This window comes from Rhea pennata, chromosome 3 (assembly GCF_028389875.1).
Source record: "Rhea pennata isolate bPtePen1 chromosome 3, bPtePen1.pri, whole genome shotgun sequence".
NCBI classification, from domain to species: domain Eukaryota; kingdom Metazoa; phylum Chordata; class Aves; order Rheiformes; family Rheidae; genus Rhea; species Rhea pennata.
In genome coordinates, this window is record NC_084665.1 from 17,968,176 (window position 1) to 17,989,601 (window position 21,426).

The following is a 21,426-nucleotide window of genomic DNA, read 5'->3' on the forward strand; positions in this document are numbered from 1 at the left end:
ATGAATGTCACGCAATTTCAACAAAGTGATTTAGTTCTCCTGCTTAAAGTGGTCTCTTTTTTTGTAGGTTTTTCTGTGACTGTGGTGCTGGAACACTGTCTAATCCCTGTACGCTTGCTGGAGAACCTACACATGATACAGATACACTATATGACTCTGCTCCACCTATAGAATCTAATACATTGCAGCACAACTGAATTCCTTTCAGAAAGAAAGTCCTGCCATTCTAATATCATAACTGTTAAAACTTTTTTTTTGGGAGGAAGTTGTTATACTTGCCCATTTCTGCAGAAAGAGACTGTATTAAAGTGGATATGTGAGGTGTTGACACTATGGAGCTCAACCTACCAAAAAAGAAAGTGGCAATATGTTGACTCAGGATAACAGAACTGGGCGTTTTAGCATTACTGTGTAAACAAAGACTTTGAAGGGACAGAAGTGAAGAAAAATAAGCTGCAATTTTGTACAGATACCAACTTCTGAAAGCTGGTGTTTTTACAAGTAGCATTGAAACGCAGTCCAATTTGCAGTAGTACTATTCCGTAGACAAGCAGCATTCTTTGTTGCTGCCTTTATGGACATGGGTACCAATTGCTTTTGTAACATGGTTAAAAAAAAAAAAAAGTGAGCTAGCACTTCTGCATTTCTTTTGATTTTTTAACATTTATTCAGATTGAGAAATATGATTTTAATGCTTTAATCTCATGTAGTTTGTTTCTAATTTCAAGCAAAAAAAAAATCTTATTGTACTTGAATGTGTCCTGTTTTGTTAGCACACCTAGACTTGCTGTAACTGTACTCATGTCCCAGTATGTACGTTCTTTCTATGAAAGAGAAAACACTAATCTTAAATTATATCCAGCAATTTTTCTGGTGTCTTCTGAAGTTAGAATAATCTCCTTCCCTGCCCCAGCAATAGTCTGTACTCAAACCACCCTAACAAAAAAAGCGAGTGTTTTAATGAGACTTCCTAGACTATAATGCACTATAAAACAAAGTACCCATGTAACTAAGTTTTGTGAATGAAATTTTACTATGTTTTAAAGTACACAGTAGAAAGTCTCCTCAAAACAGTCTTGTATTTTACTCTGTTCATAGTTTTTTTTGAACAGTCTGGACATTGCTGTGATTTCCAGCAGGTTATGTAAGTAATTTCCTGCTCTAATGAAACTGAGACAAGTATATATACAGCCCTATACAGTTTCATAGCTTTTTTTCCATTTATGTGTATTGGTGACAGTGGGTAATCAACAGCCTGAAAGTGTATGCATGTACCATAACATCTAGACTTAATATATTGTGGAGTACTCAATAACCATTATGTAGAGGGTAGGTAAGAATTAAAAGGGTTTAATTTCCTAGGAAAGACAATGGAAAAATGGTCATTTTTAAAAAATAAAGTTTATTAGATCATAATGTTGTCTCATACCACCTTTTTGAGAAACCGCCACTACAAATAACAGCATTGTTTTTAAAGATGACTGATCATAGTGGTAAGTTTCTGAACAGCATTATCATCACTCGTTGCATCATCTACCACCAAGCAGAGATACCTATGGAGAATAATGAATTCATTTTACCAAACATGGACACAAAGGAGCCTAGAGTAAACTTCTAAAGTTACACAAGTATGAGGAAGTACACATGTCATTTTGTGTGCCGTCTTAAAGAAGGCTGCTGTCAGCCCTTAGTGCCTCATGCAAAGGCAGCTAAATCATGCTCCAGTACTGTGACCCCTCCAGCAGTATACAGCAGCAGCAGGCAGCAAGGGCTTCATCATGCATCCCTTCAATTTAGCTCAGCTCAAACCCTGTCCAACACCTATGCAAGTCACACACTCTCCTTAGTCCTGGAGACTAGCACAAGGACCCAGACTTAAAATACATTACTCATCTCGGTTCCCACCTCCCTGTCAGTCTGACTTCACTACTTGCCTCCCTCAAGGCCTGTGAAGGGCACCTGATACTCACAACAGTAGCTTCTATCCTCCCTTCCCCCTTGAGACTTAGCTCCAAAGTGAAAGCCCCTGCCCATATTTTAAAATGGCTGCATACTAAATTGCTCGTAATTAAATGAAAAACAAATATCAAAGCCTTACCTAAATATTCTCAGTGAAATTGTCATTTTTTCAAACTCTTTTGCTTTTCTGTGCCCCTTCTGAACAACCTCATCTGGAATATTAGCAAGTTTTGCTGCATTGAAGCCATAGCTTTTTGGACATACTCCTTCGACGAATTTGTACAGGAATGTAATAGTTTCCTGGCTTGGATCTTCACTCTCATTTTCAACCATACATGCCTAGAAAAAACAAGTTACCACAAGTTAGTATATGCTAGACTACAGAATACATGAAACACACCTTTTCTTAGGACATCTTTGTAACTATAGGCAGAAGACTGGAGAAAACACGCACGTCATGAGATCTGCTAGCTCTGAGGGGGGGGGAAAACATTACCATGGTGCTCTCAATGCATGTATTGCAGCTTATACGTACCATGTGACCAAGGCGCACAGCAGCACTGTGTGAATAATCCTCTACTAGTGAATGGTAATGTGTGGAAAACAAAGTTCGACACTTGATTTTCTCTGCAAGTTCTTTAACAACTGCACTCGCGATAGCTGTTCCATCAAAAGTAGCTGTGCCTCTACCTGGAGGAGAAATTTGAAAAGAATGTAAGTGGTAGTAAAATCAATTAAATCCATATTTTACTTACTACTAAAAAGAGACCCTCCCCATGTGCAAAGATTAACACATACAAGCAAAGATGCTTTTCTGAAAACACCTGCCAAATACAATTCATTGCTTCCCATGTATCAATTCATTTTGTTAGTCAGTCTTCCACAGAGCAAGGCAATGGAAAAACAGTAATGATGGGTAAGAGCCACCAGGATTTGTGTAAAGTGGCTGGGTATTTTGTCCCACAACAATCACGTTCTCTTCCACACTGCATAGAAGAACCATTTCTGCTCTCTTGAGGCTTGCTACTGGCTTGGTCAAGGTCTGCTGCAAGTGATCATGCAAAGGACATTGTGGGAAAACAGAGCTAGAAATAGGTTAATAATGATTGCTGGAGGTGTGCTGTATTAGCTCCTGGGACACCTAAAAACACATCTTTTAGGAAGATAATTACATTGGTATTAACTAGTTAGTTAGCACCACTATGCTAAAACCACCTCTGTGTATTCAGTCATAGGTTAGACAGTCGTAACAGCCTTGCAGCTAGTCTTTACTCATCTTAGATTTACTTTCAGTCCATTACAGAACAGACTAATTACCTAGTTCATCCACAAGAACAAGGGAATGTTCTGTTGCATGCTGGAGTATGCTGGAAGTCTCGCTCAACTCAACAAAGAAGGTACTTTCACCTTAAAGACAAAACAACATGAAATAGTCAAAATTCTTGGAAAACACAACTAAAATCCTACTTAATCTGCACTGGAGATGACATGAAAAAGGTGGGGCTCTATCAGCCAGAAAAAGCATATTCCGGTTCCTAAGGAATACAGACAAGTTCAGTTGAGTAAATAAAAGTGGAGAAATACAGCAGCCTAAAAGCTAATGGCCCTGGTTAGAGGTACTAGCTGGACAAAAGAGAAGGGGCACAAAGAAAACAAGATGTAGGAGAACCTTTTGACTCTTCACAGTCTTACACGCAGGCTGAAGGTGCATGTGACTTTTCTACGTGAAAAGGCAAGCAGAAACCCTTAAAAATGACTTAAGAAACTAGGCTTGCTGGTTTGGTTTTTGATGTCACCAATTAAATGACTTGTTCAAATAGGTAAACACCTATACTCAAACATACCTTTGTGGAGTGAAGTCTACAAAAACGATACCTCTGCTAAAAACTGAACAACTGACAGAAGTTCCAGCAACCCAGACAACACACAATGCTAGGCTTAAAATTCTTTTCAGCAGATTGGAAGCAGAAGTACACGCAGAACTATTTAGACCCTAGCATACGATAAATCCAAGGATATGAGATCCAGATTTACCTCTGTAGGGTTTAATTGAAATAATCACATTCAACGGCAAGTCGAAGATGACAAGTGTTTACTGACGGTACTCATTTGGTTAAAATTCTAATTACAACCCACCCTGCTGTGCTCCAATATAAATTTCTCACATGGATTATTAAATGGTGTCTAGCAATCTTGATTTTCTGTATCAGCAGAGAGCAAAATTTGCTGATTTATTTAACAAAACTTCAGGGTTTTCATGTTTTTTAACCATGCATTTTTTTTGGGGGGAGGGGAAAATAATCCTTCATTTATTCACTTTAGAAATAAAAATCCTAGAATTACACATGCAATTTTAAAATTCTATTACTTAAAAGTTACTTCATATAAGTCCTATTGACATCCATTATTAAATGACTGTCACAAAACAACTTTCATTGTGCTTTCATTTCTACTCACACTGTAGAAACTACTGTGACAAAACTAAGACTTCAAAGCTAGCTTTTTTGTGCAGTGCTTATTTAACTTCACAGGGAAATATTAAGATGCTTCTACCATCTATGAAAGACAAAAGGATAGCTCATAGAAAAAAACGTAAAACACTACAAGTTTTCTAGATCACTATTGCTAAAAATGCATTTTTCTTTCCTGCCATAAGCACACTTCTATTTTCAAGATTTCTTGTCCTACTGAAATTAAACAAAAATGAAAAATAGCTGGGCCAAAAAGCCTTAATAAATTCTCTACCTGCAAAGGAAAAAAATGAAAAAAAAAAACACTTACTTTGGGAGGAGCACAAATTTTGCTTCGTTTCTTTTAATTAAGATCTGCAACAGAATATGACTGAGGAACATTATTTGTTTAATCCTCAAGAACCATAAAAAACTGTACACAGTTACAGACTTGCAGCATTTAATCTTGAAATGTTGAGGCTTTTCAGCTTTCCTCCCTCCCCATTTCTGAATAGCAAGTTATAGAAAGAAATTCAGTAATCTACAGTATTAACTGCATGCTTTCTGTAGACAAGACTTAGAAAGAGGCAATATATCTGTTCAAATGAAAAAGGTCTTAGGTGGATCGAACTCACTTTCCTAGCTAGTTTTATTTTGTATGGTTTCACTGCTAGTGTGCTAAGTTCCACTCAGTTTCTTAGACTGCCTTTTCATTCTAAAGGAATAGCAGACAAGGTTGTATTACTGAAAGTACTAGAAATTCTTTAGACTTATCCCCAGAAAGACTTTGGGATCAAAAAGGATACAAAGCTTACCACAATATAAACATGCAGAAAATAGATCAGTGGAGCCCAGCAAGATCCAGCATAGCTAGAACTCCATACTGTCACAACACATAGGAAAGCGTTCTTCCTAAAATGGTTTGAATTTTAAGTTGAAGAGGTCCACCTCACTTCTCAAAAAGGGTCTGACCTTGTTTAATCTAGCTCTTTATTTTTATTTACTTCCTCTAATCCCAAGAAAATTCTGATTAACATTTTCTCTTGGAAAAATAAACAAAATTCCTCTTAGCAGCAGACCTTAGAATCCACTGGAATCAATGTGGTTCTCAAAACCTTTGCTGCCACAGGTAACCTCAGTGGATTCTGTATCCTGCATGAGCAACCCTTTACAGAACTCCCATTTGACTGATTCCTACTAGATCCGGAATACAGATTAAAAGTCTATCTGCAGGAACTACAGTAACAATCTGTAAAGTGTCAAGAAGCACAAGATCTTTTGTCACAGAAGAAATACGCCATGTTCTGCCTTTCTTCTCTGTGAAAGGCATCATCCATCCAGCATCTTTGTGAGAGCGAAAGAAAACATGCTTAAGATTCATACTGAAACAAGTCCATCACCTCAAATAACTCCATACTAATGCAGAACGTAAAGTCAGTTCAAGAAAGACAAATGCATCTCCACCTAACAAGTAGGTACTGTAGAAAGTTCAGTGGAGCAGGTTTTGAGAAGCATCTGCATCAGCTCTGACGGAAGGCTACAGCTTTTTTTCCATTACTTCCTTGCAGCCTACTGGCATGGAGATTTTAAGCAGTATCTCAATGATAGTCATTTAAAGATGAAAATATAGAGGAAGAAAAGCAAACTCCTATTGGGATATGCAGCCACTACTATTTTCTACTGAAAACATTTCTTTCCAAATTCCTTATGTGTAACAACTTCAATACACTTACTCTTTTCATATTCACTGACCCATATTATTTCATATGAAGATCACAGAAAATTTGTGCCCTCCTTAAATGAGTTATATTACTTCTATTACCACAAAAATACTCATTTCCTCTAGCCCCATGACATACTGCATACCACTAGAAGCAGCCTTTCCCATTCTAGCTGTTGTATCACCCTCAACTTTTATCATCCTCTCTGTGGAAGAAACGAAATGTTCCCAGCAGTGACAGCTACTTCTTCCAAGACAGGCTTGCCTTTCTCTTCATCTGAAGAAACTAGACTTCAGATACAAGAAAGGCATTCTGATTGAAACAAAGGACATTCTGTCCTTGACAGAAGGCAGAAAAACATCTCCTCTGAAACAGATACCTGAATATCACTTTTCTATTCAAGAACATTTTTAAAAAAAGAGATGCCCATGTAAGTAGAACAATAATCAACTGTACAAAATCCAAGAAGATACTGCTCAGTTTTGTATCCAGTTGTAAGGCAGGCCTTAACATTAAGGTCACTAAAAACTGATCCTCAGTGTCCATTAAAAATGATGGAAGACAAGCATATTAAACAGATAAGCCTAACTACAGCCCTACTTCTGCTCTGCAGCTCACAACCCTCAATTCTCCAATAGGAGACAGAAGAATTAGTTGCCTAACTCATAATAAAAAATACAAGACTACCCCTTCGCAGTTTGCCACTCAAAGCACAAAGGAAGCATCCAAAGTGCACAGAGAGAAGGAACTCACTCCTTGGTTGTTAAAAGCACTTCAAACGGTTGGACTTACCTGACATAATTCTGTCTGAGGCACCCAGTCTTGTAAATACTCTGTCAATAGGTGTAAGCCTGCAGACTTCAGCAGGTACATAACATCCCAACTGAGCCATTATAGCCAAGAGACCAGCCTGAAAATCGAACATTAATGATTATGTGCATGGAGTTTCAGTTCCAGACAGAGAACATAGGAATTAAACTATATCTCCCCTAAACAAAAGCTGGAATACGCAGAACTTCCTACATTTTAATAGCTCCAAGCTACAGTATCATAATCTCAAGTAGAATTAAACTATTCTGAAAACCTTTGAAACACAAGTTATTACAACCAAGTATTGTTTATAAAGCAATGTTTTCCATGTAGCCCCCTAACCTTTTCATCTTGTTCAACATGCAGAAGCATCTTTTGCAAAGTGAGCCAAAATCACAGATAAGACTACTCAAGAAAGATAAAAGCTACTCTATCACTTTTTCCAATCACCTCTTATAAAACAGTAATAAAATTTACTCCTCACCAAATTAAGTGCAAATAGACATCTACTATTTAAACCTATAGGACATTTTCTACCAGATTATATTTTTTCTTTAGCCACACTGTTGCTGCATATCCTGAAAGCCACTGTTGGGTTCTCCTTCGAAGTTAAGAAGGTTTAGTCATTTAATTCCCTTACGTAACATACACAGGTACTCTAGAGCGTGACTATCTACATAAGACGACAATCACCTGTCGCATAAGTGTAGATTTGCCACCCATATTTGGGCCAGTTACTAACACACAGGAAGCTTCACGACTACTATCTTCATCTTTGCAGCCTATCATGATGTCATTAGGAATAAAATCATCTCCAAAAAAAGTTCTTGTAATACATGGATGGCGTGAATTTTTAAGTTCCAGGAATGGAGGAGTACTATCCATGGGCAGCAAAATTATAGGTCGGCACAGTGGTCCATCACCATCTTGACTGTAGCTAGCAAGGGACATCAGGACATCTATAAAATAAGGAAAATCCACTTAAGTCATGCTTTATTTTTCTTTGTTCATTCATTTGCATTTACTCATTGACAGAATTTTGGGGAACACAATTCTTCATTTTCCTGTGAAGTACAATACCCTAGAAGTACACCAGGCAGTACAAGTAAGAGCTGAAGACATTCATAACTCCTTTCCTCATTTCTTCAAGATTTATATCGACAACAAATTACAAAATTATTCCCTCTAGTTCTCAGCTTAGAAGTCTTCAACATCTGCATCATTTTAGTTAGAAAGCCAATACTCATTTTTATATACTTGACTTGTAAAAAGGCTAATTTTCCTTTGTTGGTTTTTGATTTGGTGACTAAGTGATGATGAAATCTGCTTCCAAGACAGTGAATTACTTTGTTAAGAACCATAATACTGGCAGAAAGTTGCCAGAATAATAGTTAAAAAAAAAAAAAAAAAAGAAGAAGAAAGTTGTCTTAGCAGAAGGCAGAAACAAAATCCCACTCAGCACAGCTCTTGAGGCTCTAAAACCTGTTTTTGAGTAGCATGTACCTATAAAATAAGACCATTTAGGCCATTTTAATGACTTTAAGCATTGCAGTTACTACAGTTGTGAAACAGGCCTGAAATCTCACTCTCTCTTGACTTTAACTATTTACCCTGACACTGAGGGCTACTCTGATTTCTTCCTATCCCTCCCAATCCAAAGAACTGGCTCCCAGAGTATGCTCACTGCCTGTCTGTCCTCCTTTTTCTGCCACAGTGGGATTTAAAGAGTTCTTTCACCTTCCCCTAGAGCAAAGGCATCCCACAATGCCTCATGCTAACAGCAAATTCACAGTACAATAGAAAGAGTACATCAGTTCAGAAAATACTTAAAGGTATACAGCAGACTGTTCTTTCCCAGAACCTTAAGAAAGATTTGGGTAAGTAAATCTATTACACTGTTTTCTTTAGGGTAATGAAAATGACTACTATTTTTACTTTTAAGGGCCACTGAAAAAAAACAGTGTGCTCAAAGGGAAAGCAGAACGACTAGCTGGTTAGATTTTTCTACCCTCATCTGCATCAGTTTTCATTTAATGAGAAGCTACTGAGCTACAAATAAAATCCTAAATGCAGTGAGAGACCAACCACTCTACATTAAACTGTGAGAAACGTTTAACTGATCACATGCACAGCCACAATATCACAACAGGAATGAAGAAAGAGCTTGCAAATGTCACACTGCAGTACTCCATCTGTTACAGCCTGTTTCCATTCTGATAGTAAATGGCAGAACTGTTAAATTTTAACAGTAACACTATTACTATTACACCCAGAGGCTTTAAACTACAAATTAAAAGCTTGACATGAGCCTCTTCTGCTTGTACTGAGCAGATTTCACCATTTACTGTGTAAAAGTATTTTTACTAGTGGTCAAAACTAAAGGAAAACCCCTTACCTAACACAGCAATGCATTCTACTGCTGTCTGCCAGTCTTTGTTATTTTTATCAAAGTTGTAAAACAAACGCCTCATACAGTCTTTTAGTGCTGCATCTCTCCTTTCTTCAGCATTAACCATGGCAGCCAGCATCTTCTCAATCTCCTTCGTCCAGTAACGTTTATATCCCTTCCTGGTTGACTTCAACTCATATTCCTCAGGCAAATTACGTGATATCGCACTTTCTGGTATTTCTATTTGGTATCGATTTTTGCCTGCCCCCCAGTACATCATGGATTTGAATCCAAGCAGTTTGCGTTGTTTATCTAGATACTCATGAAGATCTTCCTCTACAGCTTTAATATCCTGTAGTGCTTTATCATATTCGGGGTCAAAGCCTGTCTTTGGAGTAATCACTCCTGTCTTTCGAGCCTGGTTATGATCAAAAGCAGTATCCCACCTCTTAAGTTCTGCATTTAAGTCTGGAAAACGGCCCTCCGGATTTCTGGCTTTGTGGGTGACTAGCTGCTTGAGTACTCTAGATTTGAAGTCACTGGCAACTTCTTCCATGGTATCTACAATTTCATTCATTACTTTAAACCCCTCCAACGTAGACAAAAAATCAGCAATCTTTTTTTTGCTGTACTTGACTTCTTCATAAAAGATGGCCCTGCTGTCAGGATGGTTCTGACTTTTAAGTGGTGATCCAATACCGTGAATTTTGCTGAGTAGTCTTTCGAGGTCAGGAAGTTTCTTCAGGTGCTCACTGACTTCAGACACTTTATCAGGCACTGCCAAAAGGTCTTCAACAGCATCTAAACGATCATTGATGGATTTAGGATTACAGAGAGGAGCACAGAGCCACTGTTTCAGGAGCCGCTTTCCAAATGGTGTGCAACATGAGTCAATCCTTTCCAACAAAGTACCTTCTGTGGTTCCATTAGTTCCATTCTGCAGGACTTCCAAGTTCATTAGGGTGACTCCATCCAGCACCATCCGTTGGTCAGTTTTGGCAAAGAAACTACTCCAACTTGTAGTTTTTGCAATATCAATATCCACAGGCACATACTCCTCAAAGTTTCCCAATGATAACAGCTCCTGATCAATCAAACATCTTTTGAGATAGAAGATACATCCCCCAAGAGCTGACAGAGCTAATTCACTATTCTCACCAGGAGTTAATCCCAGTGAATCACTCTCTGAAGTCATAAATTTGATTACAGAGGGCAGAGAACATCCATTATCAGAGTTCTGTTTCTCCTTGAAATATTCTTCCTCAAGAAGAACTTTTAGTGTTTTAGATGCATTCCAGAACTGTGAACCAGAGATCAACCCTTCCTGAATGCAAGAAACAAGCGAGCCTTTCAGTATCTTCTGTGTGTCCACAGAAAGGTTGCCTTTCTCAAACAGTACCTGCACAGGAGTGTAATGTGCTACTAAAGTTCTAAACCTCGAACAGTGCCGGTCATCTGAGAACTGGCCTATGTAAAACTTCCCTACTGACGTGTCAACAAAACAAACCCCATATACACGATGTCCAGAGGAGTCTTCTTTTTCTTTAATGCACAGAAGGTATTTGTTATGGTTCTCAGATGGATCACAATCCAGAACACTGTAAGTCTGAGTCCCTTTAGTAATAATTCTACATATTTCTCGGCGTACAACCTTGTCAAATTTTGTTGGGTGAGCCATTGATTTACAGCGTGCTTCCATCATTTCAGGGGTTTCTGTTTGCTCAACGCGGGCTACCTTGTAGCCCTTCTGTACTAGAACATCTGAAAATCTGCCAAACGCAGTTTCTGGAAAACCTGAATGGGCCCAAGTGCCTTTCATGAATATCAGGCCCAATTCATTCACAGCAGTGACTGCATCCATATGATACAACTCATAGAATTTTCCAACTTTGTAAAAAATCACAGCATCAAAGTTTTGACTTTTCAGCTGCCACCACCTCCGCATTCCTGGTGTACACTTGTTAAGATAGTCCTCAGGTACATAAAGAGTACACGGATCGTAATCAGGATCACCTTGTCTTCTCCTGCGTGCATCTTTCCTTTTCCCTTCCTGCAGCCAGTCAAGCTTTTCATGTTCCCATACTGCAAAGCCACCAGTTCCTCCACTGCAAGCATTTGATTCAAAACTTTCAGGTGCTGCGAAAGATGTTAGCTTAGATTTAGCTTCTAAAGAAACTACTGCTGCTCTTTTGGGTGTTTCAGAACATCCGTTTCCTAAGCTATTCCTTTTAGCAGGCTTGCTTGCATCTTTTCTCTTTCGCTTAGAAGGGACTTTAATGGGACTTTCTGCAATGCTCTCTGTGTCCATCTCTGTGTCAGTAGATTCATTTTCATCCACCCCACTACTAGCTTCCTCACTGCTTGTTGTTTCTTTCACATCAGGCTTGAACTCTACATCAGAACCATCCTGATCACTGTCAGAATCCAAAACTCTTCTTCTTTTGGCTTTTACAGCGCTTCTCCCAGTATTCACTACTCGTTTATTGGTCTTCACATCCTCCTCGCTATTGCAATCATCACTGTTGCCTGATGCACTTTCACTCATCTCCTGGAAAATAAATTATTTAACATATTAAAAATTCTGGCTACAAGATAAAAGCAAAATATCATAATTGCAAAAAGAAGCCTGAAAATTCAGTATAGTGCAGTAACTATGATGCTTAAAGCAGAAGACAGGAGAATCACAACCAACTCAATTTATCTTTACAAAATTTAGTCTTTTTCTGAACAGTTAATTGCTGCCTGCCAGTGGTGTAATTACCGTTCTTTGTATTCTTCACTGCATCATTCATAACTTGCCTAAGTGATGCTGATGAAGAAAACATTCAAGCAGGTATACGCTATATGAAATTCAGCACAAAGGAGAAATGTTTCTGTAAGCCAACTCTGTATTTTAAACCTTTTCCTACTGCCCTTTGTCAGAAACATGACCAGTCACGGCAAACTTTCAGTGCTAGCATGAGAGGGCTTTGGCAGTGTTCCTTATTCTGAGGTCCATCTACAAACAGGACAATAAAGACTACAAACTTACAGTTACCCTCAAGAAGATCATGCTTGTCTAGTAGAAAGAAAGAAAACTGCACTCTTAGCATTTTCAACCTGTGATTTTAAGAATTCCCATGCCTGTGCTGGAAGAGTGAAGGAGTGAAGGGAGTAAGAAGTGCTTATGTCCACCACACTGTTGCTGCCAATTTATGATGCTTAGAGTGACAGCTGGCCCTGGTGGCAATGTCATGGCTGGAGAAAACAGGTGAGTTAGGCTGACAGAGGAGGTAGTGCAAATCACTATCCCATCAGCAGTTTCCACATACCACTCCCTTCTTAAGAAGTTTATTCCAATACATGTACTGGTACCGAGATACTAATTGAATCATTCACAATACTGATAATAATAATAAAAAAACCCCTCCTTTTAATTACCCAACAAAAGGAACAAACAGTACAAGAATTTGTATTCAGTGCTACTTCACGAGGGGAGACCTGCCTCCAAAATCCAATCTAATGCCTTAAAATGAGCCCTCAAAAAGGAATTTCTACATTATTACAAATGAAAACTTCAGAGCCAAGCTAGGGGAACTTGGAATATGAACAGTAGATAGAGAAGATAAAGAGATGTACCAGAAAAAAAGCACTTCATGAGCAAAAAAATGGGTCAACAGGCCTGCTGGTGAGTGATCAATTAAGAGGGATAATACCTTTAGAGAAGTTAAGTAACTTCTCTGAAGCCAGTCTTTTAAACAGGTACCAGAGGTATGAAGAGGTACTGGACTTCACCTTTCCTACTAGAAAAGATGGGATACCAGCATATTACCTGACAACACAGAGGTAGCACAGAAAAGACCAGAGGATATATGCATGCATGAGCTTAATAAAGAGCAGATGGGCAGTGTTTACTATGCCAGAGAATATTCCTTGCTTAGCTTCAAGAGATAGCTTTTACACTTTTACACTCTTTCACTATTTCTGAAAATGATAGTAAGAAAGAAAAACAATTTACCTCCATTTCTTCCTCCTCCTCCTCCTCCTCCTCAGTGTCTGAAGGTTCATTGCAAACTGCCAGCTCAAGCCGCTTAGTTTTACCTTTACTCATTGCATCATCCGCTAGCATCATTGCTCTTCTAATTTCAGGCTTTGTACTATAAAACATACCTCCCTTCAGTGCCTCCCTACCTGATGAACCTGTAAAATCACAAATAGTTCATCAGAAACTGAAGTTAGCCTAGAGTTTAGCCAGTCCTTTAGTTCGCATTCATCCTTTATTCTTAAATAAGTGTATTCAGACTATAATTATCTAACTTTCCAAACGACCAGTCAGTCCAATCACATCAATTTAATATACTGACTCATCAAGCCTGAAAAACTATCACTAGAGAAAGTCTAAACACCCACAAATGAAATGTCTACCTAGTATATAAACACTTGAATTGCTTCTATTACGACAACTCATTAGAGCATCTAAATACTTCTAAGCTAAGCTCTAAACATTCTCTCTTACTATAATTATTATTGAAAAGTGGTATTTTATACTGGAAGTGCAAAAGACCTGACTGAGATCACATGGCTGTTTTAACAATGACAATCAAGTTTCAGCACAAAGTTATCCTCAAGCTCATGGGCATCCATCATCCATATTAGTAGATGGATTTTCCAAGTTAACAACTGGCTGTGCCGCTGGCGTTGGCAGCAGGGTTTTGGCTTCTATGATGCCAGGACCCTGTCTGAAGGTCAACAACTGACGGGGAGAGATGAGATCCACCTCACTAAGCAGAGCACACGTGTCTTTACTGACAGGTTGGCCAGCGTGGTAAAGAGGGCTTTAAACTAGGATGGATGGGGGAAAGGGAGAGTTATAAAAACAGGGGAGTCAACAGACAAGGCTCAAGTTGGGATGCCTCTAGCAGGCGCATGCAACCAGGGAAGTGCATATGAGACATAGCTGTGGGGGATCCTCTTGCACCCCTACTGGGAAACCTGCATGCACAACTACCTCGCGAAATGCCTCTACAACTATGCACATAGCATGGGGAACGAACAGGAGGAACTGGAATCTGTGTGCTGTTGCAGGGTTGGATCTCATTGCAGTTACAGAGACATGGTGGGGATAGCCCACCCGACTGGAATGCTGTCATGGACTGTTACGTGCTTTCTCTTTTTCTTCATTTCTTTTTTTAGGAAAGACAGTCCAGGCAGGCAAGGTGGTAGAGTTGCTCTTTATGGAAGAAAGCAACTAGAATATACTGAGCTCTGCCTAGGGGTGGATGAAGAGTTAGCCGAGAGCTTATTAAAAGGTAGACTAATATGGGGGGCACTGTTGTGAGTGTCTGCTACAGGCCACCTGACCAGGAAGAGGAAGTCGATGAGGCCTTCTACAGACAGCTGGAAGCAGCCTCACAATCACAGGCCCTGGTTCTTATGGGTGACTTCAACCACCCTGATATCTGCTGGAAGGACAACACAGCAAGGCACAAACAGTCCAGGCAGCTCCTGCAGAGCATCAACGATAACTTTGTGACACAGGTGGTGGAGGAGGCAATGAGGAGGGGGGTCCTGCTGGACACTGTACTAACCATCAAAGACAGACCGGTTGGAGACATGAAGGCTGGGAGCAGCCTTAGCTGCAGTGATCACGAGATGGAGGAGTTCAGTACCTGCATGAAAGAAATAAAGCAATAAGAAGGATCGCAACCCTGGACTTCAGGAGAGCGGACTTTGGCCTCTTTGGGGAACTCCTTGGAGCAATCCCATGGGTTAAGGCCCTAGACAGAAGGGGGATCCAGGAATGCTGGTTAATATTCAAGCATCCCTTCTGCTAAGCTCAAGATTGGTACATCCCAAGGAGGAAAAAGTCCAGCAAGGGGGGCAGGCGACCTGCACAGATGAGCAAGGTGCTCCTGGCAGAAGTGCAGCAGAAGAAAGAAAGTACAGAGAATGTGGAAGAGGGGACAGGCCACTTGGGAGGATTATAAAAACGTGGTCAGAGTATGCAGGGATGTGATGAGGAAGGCTGAGGCCTGTTTGGAATTAAATCTGGCAAGAGATGTAAAGGTCAATAAGAAGGGCTTCTTCAAACACATCAGTAGCAAGAGGAAGACTAGGGAAAATGTGGGCCCGTGGCTGAATGGGGTAGGGGCCCTGGTGATGAGGGATACAGAGAAGCCAGCATTACTGGATACCTTCTTTGCGTCAGTCTTTGCTGCTAAGGGCAGCCCTCCAGAATCCCAGAGCCTGGAGACAAGAGAGAAAACCTGGAGAAAGGAAGACTCTCCTTTGGTTGGGGAGGATCAGGTTAGAGACCTTTTAGGCAAACTTGAGGTCCACAAATGCACGGGCCCCGATGGAATGCACCCACAAGTGCCGAGGGAGCTGGTGGATGTTGTTGCCAGGCTGCTCTCCATCATCTTTCAAAGGTCACAGAGAACACGAGAGGTGCCTGAGGACTGGAAAAAAGCCAATGTCACTCCAGTCTTCGAAAAGGGCAAGAAGGCGGACCCAGGAAATTACAGACCAGCCAGCCTCACCTCCATCCCTGGAAAGGTGATGGAACAGCTCATTCTGGATGTCATCTCCAAGCATATGGACGAAAAGAAGGTGATCAGGAGTAGTCAGCATGGATTCACCAGGGGGAAATCATGCTTAACCAATCTGATAGCCATCTGTGATGGAGTCACTGGGTGGGAAGACCAGGGGAGAGCAGTGGACGTTGTGTACCTTGACTTCAGCAAGGCTTCTGACACTGTCTCCCATAACATCCTCCTAGATAAGCTCAGGAAGCGGGGGTTAGACGAGCGGCCAGTGAAGTGGATTGAGAACTGGCCAAAAGGCAGAGCTCAGAGGGTCGTTATCAGTGGTGCAGAGTCTAGCTGGAGGTCTGTAGCTAGTGGAGTCTCCCAGGGCTCAGTACTGGGTCCAGTCTCATTCAGCTTATTCATCAATGACCTGGACAAAGGGACAGAGTGTCTCCTCAGCAAGTTTCCTGATGATCTCAAGCTGGGAGGAGAGCCTGATACACCAGAGGGCTGTGCTGCCATTCAGAGAGACCTGGACAGGCTGGAGAGTTGGGCAGAGAGGAACCTCATGAGGTTCAACAAGGACAAGTGCAGGGTCCTACATCTAGGGAGGAATAACCTCATCCACCAGTACAAGCTGGGGGTTGACTTGCTGGAAAGCAGCTCTGCAGAGAAGGACCTGATAGTCCTGGTGGACAAGTTAGCCATGAGCCAGCAACGCATCCTTGTGGCCAGGAAGGCCAACAGTCTCCTGGGGTGCATTAGGAAGAGCGTTGCCAGTAGGTCAAGGGAGGTGATCCTGCCGCTCTACTCAGACCTCATCTTGAGTACTACATCCAGTTCTGGGCTCCCCAGTACAAGAGAGACATGGAGCTGCTGGATAGAGTCCAGTGTAGGGCTACGAAGATGATCAGAGGGATGGAGCATCTGCCCTATGAGGGAAGGCTGCAAGAGCTGGGCCTGTTTCGCCTGGAGAAAAGACTGAGAGGGATATCTTATCAATGTGCACAAATACCTTAAGGGAGGGTATTGAGAGAATGGGGCTGGACTTTTTTCAGTTGTGCCAAGCAACAGGACAAGAGGCAATGGGCACAAACTGAACCACAGGAACTTCCACCTGAACATAAAGAAGAACTTCTTTCCTGTGAGGGTGACAGAGCACTGGAAGAGGTTGCCCAGAGAGCTGGTGCAGTCTCCTTCTCCAGAGGTACTTAAACCTGTCCAAACACAATCCTGTGCAACATGCTCTAGATGACCCTGCTTGAGCAGAGGACTTGGACTAGGTGATCTCCAGAGGTCCCTTCCAACCTCAACCATTCTGTGGTAACATATACCTCTAGGCTGAAGCTCTCTTGGCCATTTTAACCTGCTCCTGTAAGTGCAGCACAGCTTCCAAGACCAATACTGACCTACTAGCCTTCACCTTCAAACATCAGTTGCTCATCAGTCATGCTGTCAATTTACCCTGATCTGGCAGGGTATCAAGCAAAGCCTACAACTGACAGCCCCACCATTTCCTCTTCCTCTCTAATATCCCTTCTCCACCATAGTTCTTCCTCCTGCTGCCTGTTAATAGAGACAAAAACACGGACAACCAACCTACAGATTGATTTCTAGAAAGAATCATCAAAGAGGCTGAGATTCATCTTAATGCTATGCTTGACAAATAAATGGTATAACATATTATATACTCGGCTGCAGGGAGAAAAAGAAGGGAGAGATACTAACACAGATGTGGCAGAATGATTCCTATTGCTCTTACAGGTTTAGCAGTCTGCAAATGAAAATACGATCTTCTTGAATAGGCCCTTAGGCCTGTTCTTGTGAATCATTTCATAGGCTTAAGCTTCAACTCTAAGTTAACAGTAGACAACAAGTTGTTAATTTGTAGTAGGGCCAAATATTTCAGAAATAGGCCAAACAAAATTCTTTCTGGTCTTACTTTCTTTGAGGTTGCAGTAGCAAACTATAGAATTAAAAGTAGTTGCTTCTACAACACAAATGCAAGACAGTAACAAATCAAATCTCCATTTTAATGTTTTGCAAATACAGTGAGACAATAATCTAAAAATATTTTGCATTTAATATTGACAGTTTAATAGCGACAGGAAGGAATCTCACCACATAGTTGAACTGCACACACTGGTATGCAACAGCTGCATATTGACAGCTAACCTATACATAACACTGTGTATCTTGCAGGTCTGACTGTATAGCCCTGTGCTGTATTTATTCACAGTAACAAACAATAAAAGAATACATGAAACTTTTCCACTTATCCACTTTTATCCAAAGAGACTCCAACATTTTTATTTTATGTAAATGTATTTTTAAATATTTATTTAAAAGCAAAGAATGTATTTTAAATATTTTTACTCTGTTTTGCATTAATCACACATCTTGTAGACAGACCAATGTTTCTTAAATATCTCAAACATTTCTTATTTTTCTGTGATTTTCTTTTGGTAAACAGTTCTTGTCTCCTTACCTATATTTGCTTTTGGGTATAAACTATAAACTGCTAAAAATATATTTCATTCTTATAAAAAACCTTCAGGAAGGATATATAGAATCTATGGACAAATTCATATTAAATTATGCTAATACTATGGCACTAATATTGTCATTTTAATTTAACTGCGGCTTTAAAGCACAATACACTTATGTTTAATAAACAAAAACACCTTCCCTTCCTCCCTCTCCCCACAAAGGATAACTCTGAAATCATATTAGAAGGAATCCTTACTCTTAAAAGGCAAGAAGGTGTTGAAATCCAAAATTGTCTCACTAAGCTGACATGCAAATCCTACAGTCTACCAAAACCACTGTATTATACCTGAAGTATATGTTTGGCAAACAAAGACATACACATCAATGATTTAAAGATTTCAGCAATAGTAGAAAAATAAAACAAAGGAAAAACATTATAATTGTTACTAAAATAAGATTATTATGCAAAATGCTGTTTTATTTCTTTTCTTTAATTTTACATTAGACAAGTGATCTCTCCAATAAGGCAAACACCAACTCTGGTTTGCACCTACTACTCCTATCCCAACACTCAAATTATACATTTTTACTAACAAAACCGTACTTCAGCTATTCAAAAAAAGTAACACCACAGTCCAACTATTTTCAGTTACTAAACAACATCCTGTGTCTAATCTTTTGATTCTGAATAAATTGCAATTCTCAAATACCTGCTTAAAAACTGAGCTTGACATTCTCAGTATTTTCAGGGATAATATCTGAGATACTGGATTATTGTTTTAGATTGTCTGTATATATATGGGAGGAAAAAAGGAAAAAAAAACTTAAAAATAAGCAATTTCTAATTTTGCATTTTAATCTAACAAACAGAGCACTTGGTGTTTTGTGTTCAAAGAACTGAATAACATGAACATACCTGTAACCTGTACACCTGTAACTTGTTTTCTCCAACTTACAAAGTAGGAAACGTGCCTTCTAGCTCAGGACTAACCTTGGTTTTGCTGCTTATTTGCTATGGAGAATATTATATCCTACATTCCTTACTCATGCTTCCAAAACAAGTGGCATACTTTCCTTTCTAAATATTTCATTCAGATTTCTTACCTTTATATGGCTTCATGTATTTAATACTGACCCAGCCCCTTGTGGGACTGTCATCAAAAAACTGTACATGGATACGAGCAGATTTCCCTTTTCCTCTGACTATTGTTCCTTCAGTTGGGTGGTTGTATACGAGACATGGCCACCAAGGGTAACCTTCCATCTTGGCCCAAACTAAGTCACCAGGTGAAAAATCACAGGACACACTGCAAAAGCAACACATGTATTATTTAAGTAACATTCAACATTTTAAATAGCCTCAGTCTACTAATCTCCTCACAAATTCAACTGCATGCTGCTTCTGAGCAGCTTGCCCACCAAAGGTCTTGAATGCTCTTAAGTGGTATGACCTGAATTATATGGTCTTTTCCTAGAATCATTAAGTCTTCTTTTAAAACTACTTTTCTGGTTTGCTCCCCCAAGTTCTGGTGAACCCTTGTAACGACAGAGGTTTATATTCCACGTGTAATCAAACTCTTACTGGATTTCTCAGGAAGGGGAGAGAGTAACTGAGCCCAACTAGATATTTTAGCTAAAAGAGAAAGATAGTAGACCATATATTATGAGTGATCAGCCCTCATAACTAAGACAAACTTTCCCACAGGCAGTGGAATCTAAAGGAAACTGTGTGGCTTTCAAAAAAACCCCCTTAACCTACCATCTCCTCCCCCTCAAAACAAAACAAACCTGCCAACATAAACTATCGTTATTGCAAAGCACATGGCTGAGCTTTTGGCAGCTCTCTCATCTTCTGCAAGATACCAACACAGCCATAATCTAGTGCCGATAAATGGAGATTTTCTTACAGCTTGTACCCAAGCAAACAGCAACATTCAGTTAGTGGAGAATCTGGATTTTGCTACTGATTCTACAAGCCAGAGAAGAAAAATCACATGCAACACAGAAAACGTACTTCGAAACGATAAAAACTAAAACAAACAGTTATTCCCTCTCTCTGAGGAGGGCCGCTTTCCCACCGCAGCACTACCTATCCCCCCAGACCTCCGCTCCGGACTGCCGTTATCCCAAGCCCGCTGCGTTACCGAGTTACGCACTGGAGCTCCAGCAAGGAGAAAAGGGAGGACACGCGCATTTCCCGCGGATTTAGCTAACGAGCACCTTGCCCTGAACCGTAAAAAAATCCGGACAGCAGCAACAGCGACACGGCTACAAACTAGAGCATCCCCCCCCCCAAAAAAAAAAAAAACCAAACAACCAAAAAAAAAAAAAATCAAAACACAACTCCCGAAAACGGGCTCCTCGCGCGGTCACCGCCGCCGCGGCAGCAAGGCGGGACACCGGCACCGCCACATCCCGTCAGCTGCCACCGCCGGCAGTGGCCTCCCCGCGCCCCCCCGCCCGCTCCCGTCCCGGCCCCTGCCGCCGCCGCCGCCCGCGCTCCCGGCCCCGCCGGTTACCCGGGGGCCTGGGCGGCCGCTCCGTCCCCTCCGCCTTTCTCCGCCGCCTCCTTGCGCCGCGTCGCGGGTCTGCCTGCCGCGCCAGCGCAGCTCGCGGCCGCATCGCGCCCGTTCTGCTCGCCCGAGGCCCGGCGGCGTGTGTCGGCCACGGACGGCGCCGGGGCCGGGGCCGGGGCGGCGGCGGAGGCCGCGGGGGCCTTGGGGAAGAAGCGGAGCAAGGTGCTCTGCCGCGACATGGCCAAGGCGGGAAACGCCGCCAGCGCGCGCCAAACACACCGCCCCCGCGCGTGCGCGCGCGCCCCGCCCTCCCGCCGCGCCGCGCCCCGCCGCGCCGCCCCCCTCACCGCCCCGCGCCTGCGCGGCGCAGGTGCCGCCCCGGCACCGTTACCCTCCCCCCGACCCGCCTCCCGCGCGCGCGCCCCCTCAGCGGCCGCGGGCGGCGGGCGGCGCCGTGTGCGCTCGCTGGTCGCAGAGCGGCGGCTCGCTCTGCGCTGCGCTGCGCCCCGCCGCCCGCGCCCGCTCTGGCACCCGCGTCCCCTCCGCGCCCCAAGCCCCGGCGCCACTGCGGGCCGCGGCGCCGCC

The 21,426-nt window shown here is 41.6% G+C and overlaps 2 protein-coding genes across 4 annotated transcripts in view; one reads left to right on the top strand and one right to left on the bottom strand.

The window, feature by feature from the left end:
* Positions 1-1,416, top strand: part of FBXO11 (F-box protein 11) — a 73,838-nt gene extending 72,422 nt beyond the window's left edge. For both annotated transcript variants that reach the window (XM_062571717.1, XM_062571718.1), the window contains exon 23: positions 68-1,416. In XM_062571717.1, coding sequence (XP_062427701.1) covers positions 68-197 — 130 coding nt within the window. In that variant the 3' untranslated portion in view covers positions 198-1,416. The remainder of the gene's footprint in view (positions 1-67) is intronic.
* Positions 1,383-21,067, bottom strand: MSH6 (mutS homolog 6). Of its 2 annotated transcripts, none has more exons than XM_062571715.1 (10): positions 20,845-21,067; positions 19,430-19,632; positions 13,327-13,508; positions 9,336-11,877; positions 7,634-7,899; positions 6,923-7,040; positions 3,277-3,366; positions 2,495-2,649; positions 2,099-2,298; positions 1,383-1,553 (listed from the first exon to the last, which is right to left on the bottom strand). In XM_062571715.1, the coding sequence occupies exons 2-10, from the start codon at positions 19,587-19,589 to the stop codon at positions 1,472-1,474; spliced, it is 3,795 nt and encodes a 1,264-aa protein (XP_062427699.1). In that variant the 5' UTR covers positions 19,590-19,632; positions 20,845-21,067; the 3' UTR covers positions 1,383-1,471. The 2 variants fall into 2 exon arrangements, with proteins under 2 accessions (XP_062427699.1, XP_062427700.1); XM_062571716.1 differs by lacking the exon at positions 20,845-21,067 and adding an exon at positions 20,482-20,524.
* Between the last annotated feature and the right edge of the window lie 359 nt (positions 21,068-21,426).

Excerpts from the sequence above, each read along its gene's own strand:
- MSH6 (XM_062571716.1), bottom strand. The coding sequence starts at position 20,519 with ATGCGCGTGTCCTCCCTTTTCTCCTTGCTGGAGCTCCA. Across the intron at positions 7,900-9,335 it reads AGAATGCATTGCTGTGTTAG|ATGTCCTGATGTCCCTTGCT; the intron begins GTAAGGGGTTTT and ends CTTATTTTATAG. Across the intron at positions 2,650-3,276 it reads TGTTCTTGTGGATGAACTAG|GTAGAGGCACAGCTACTTTT; the intron begins GTAATTAGTCTG and ends TTTCTCCTCCAG.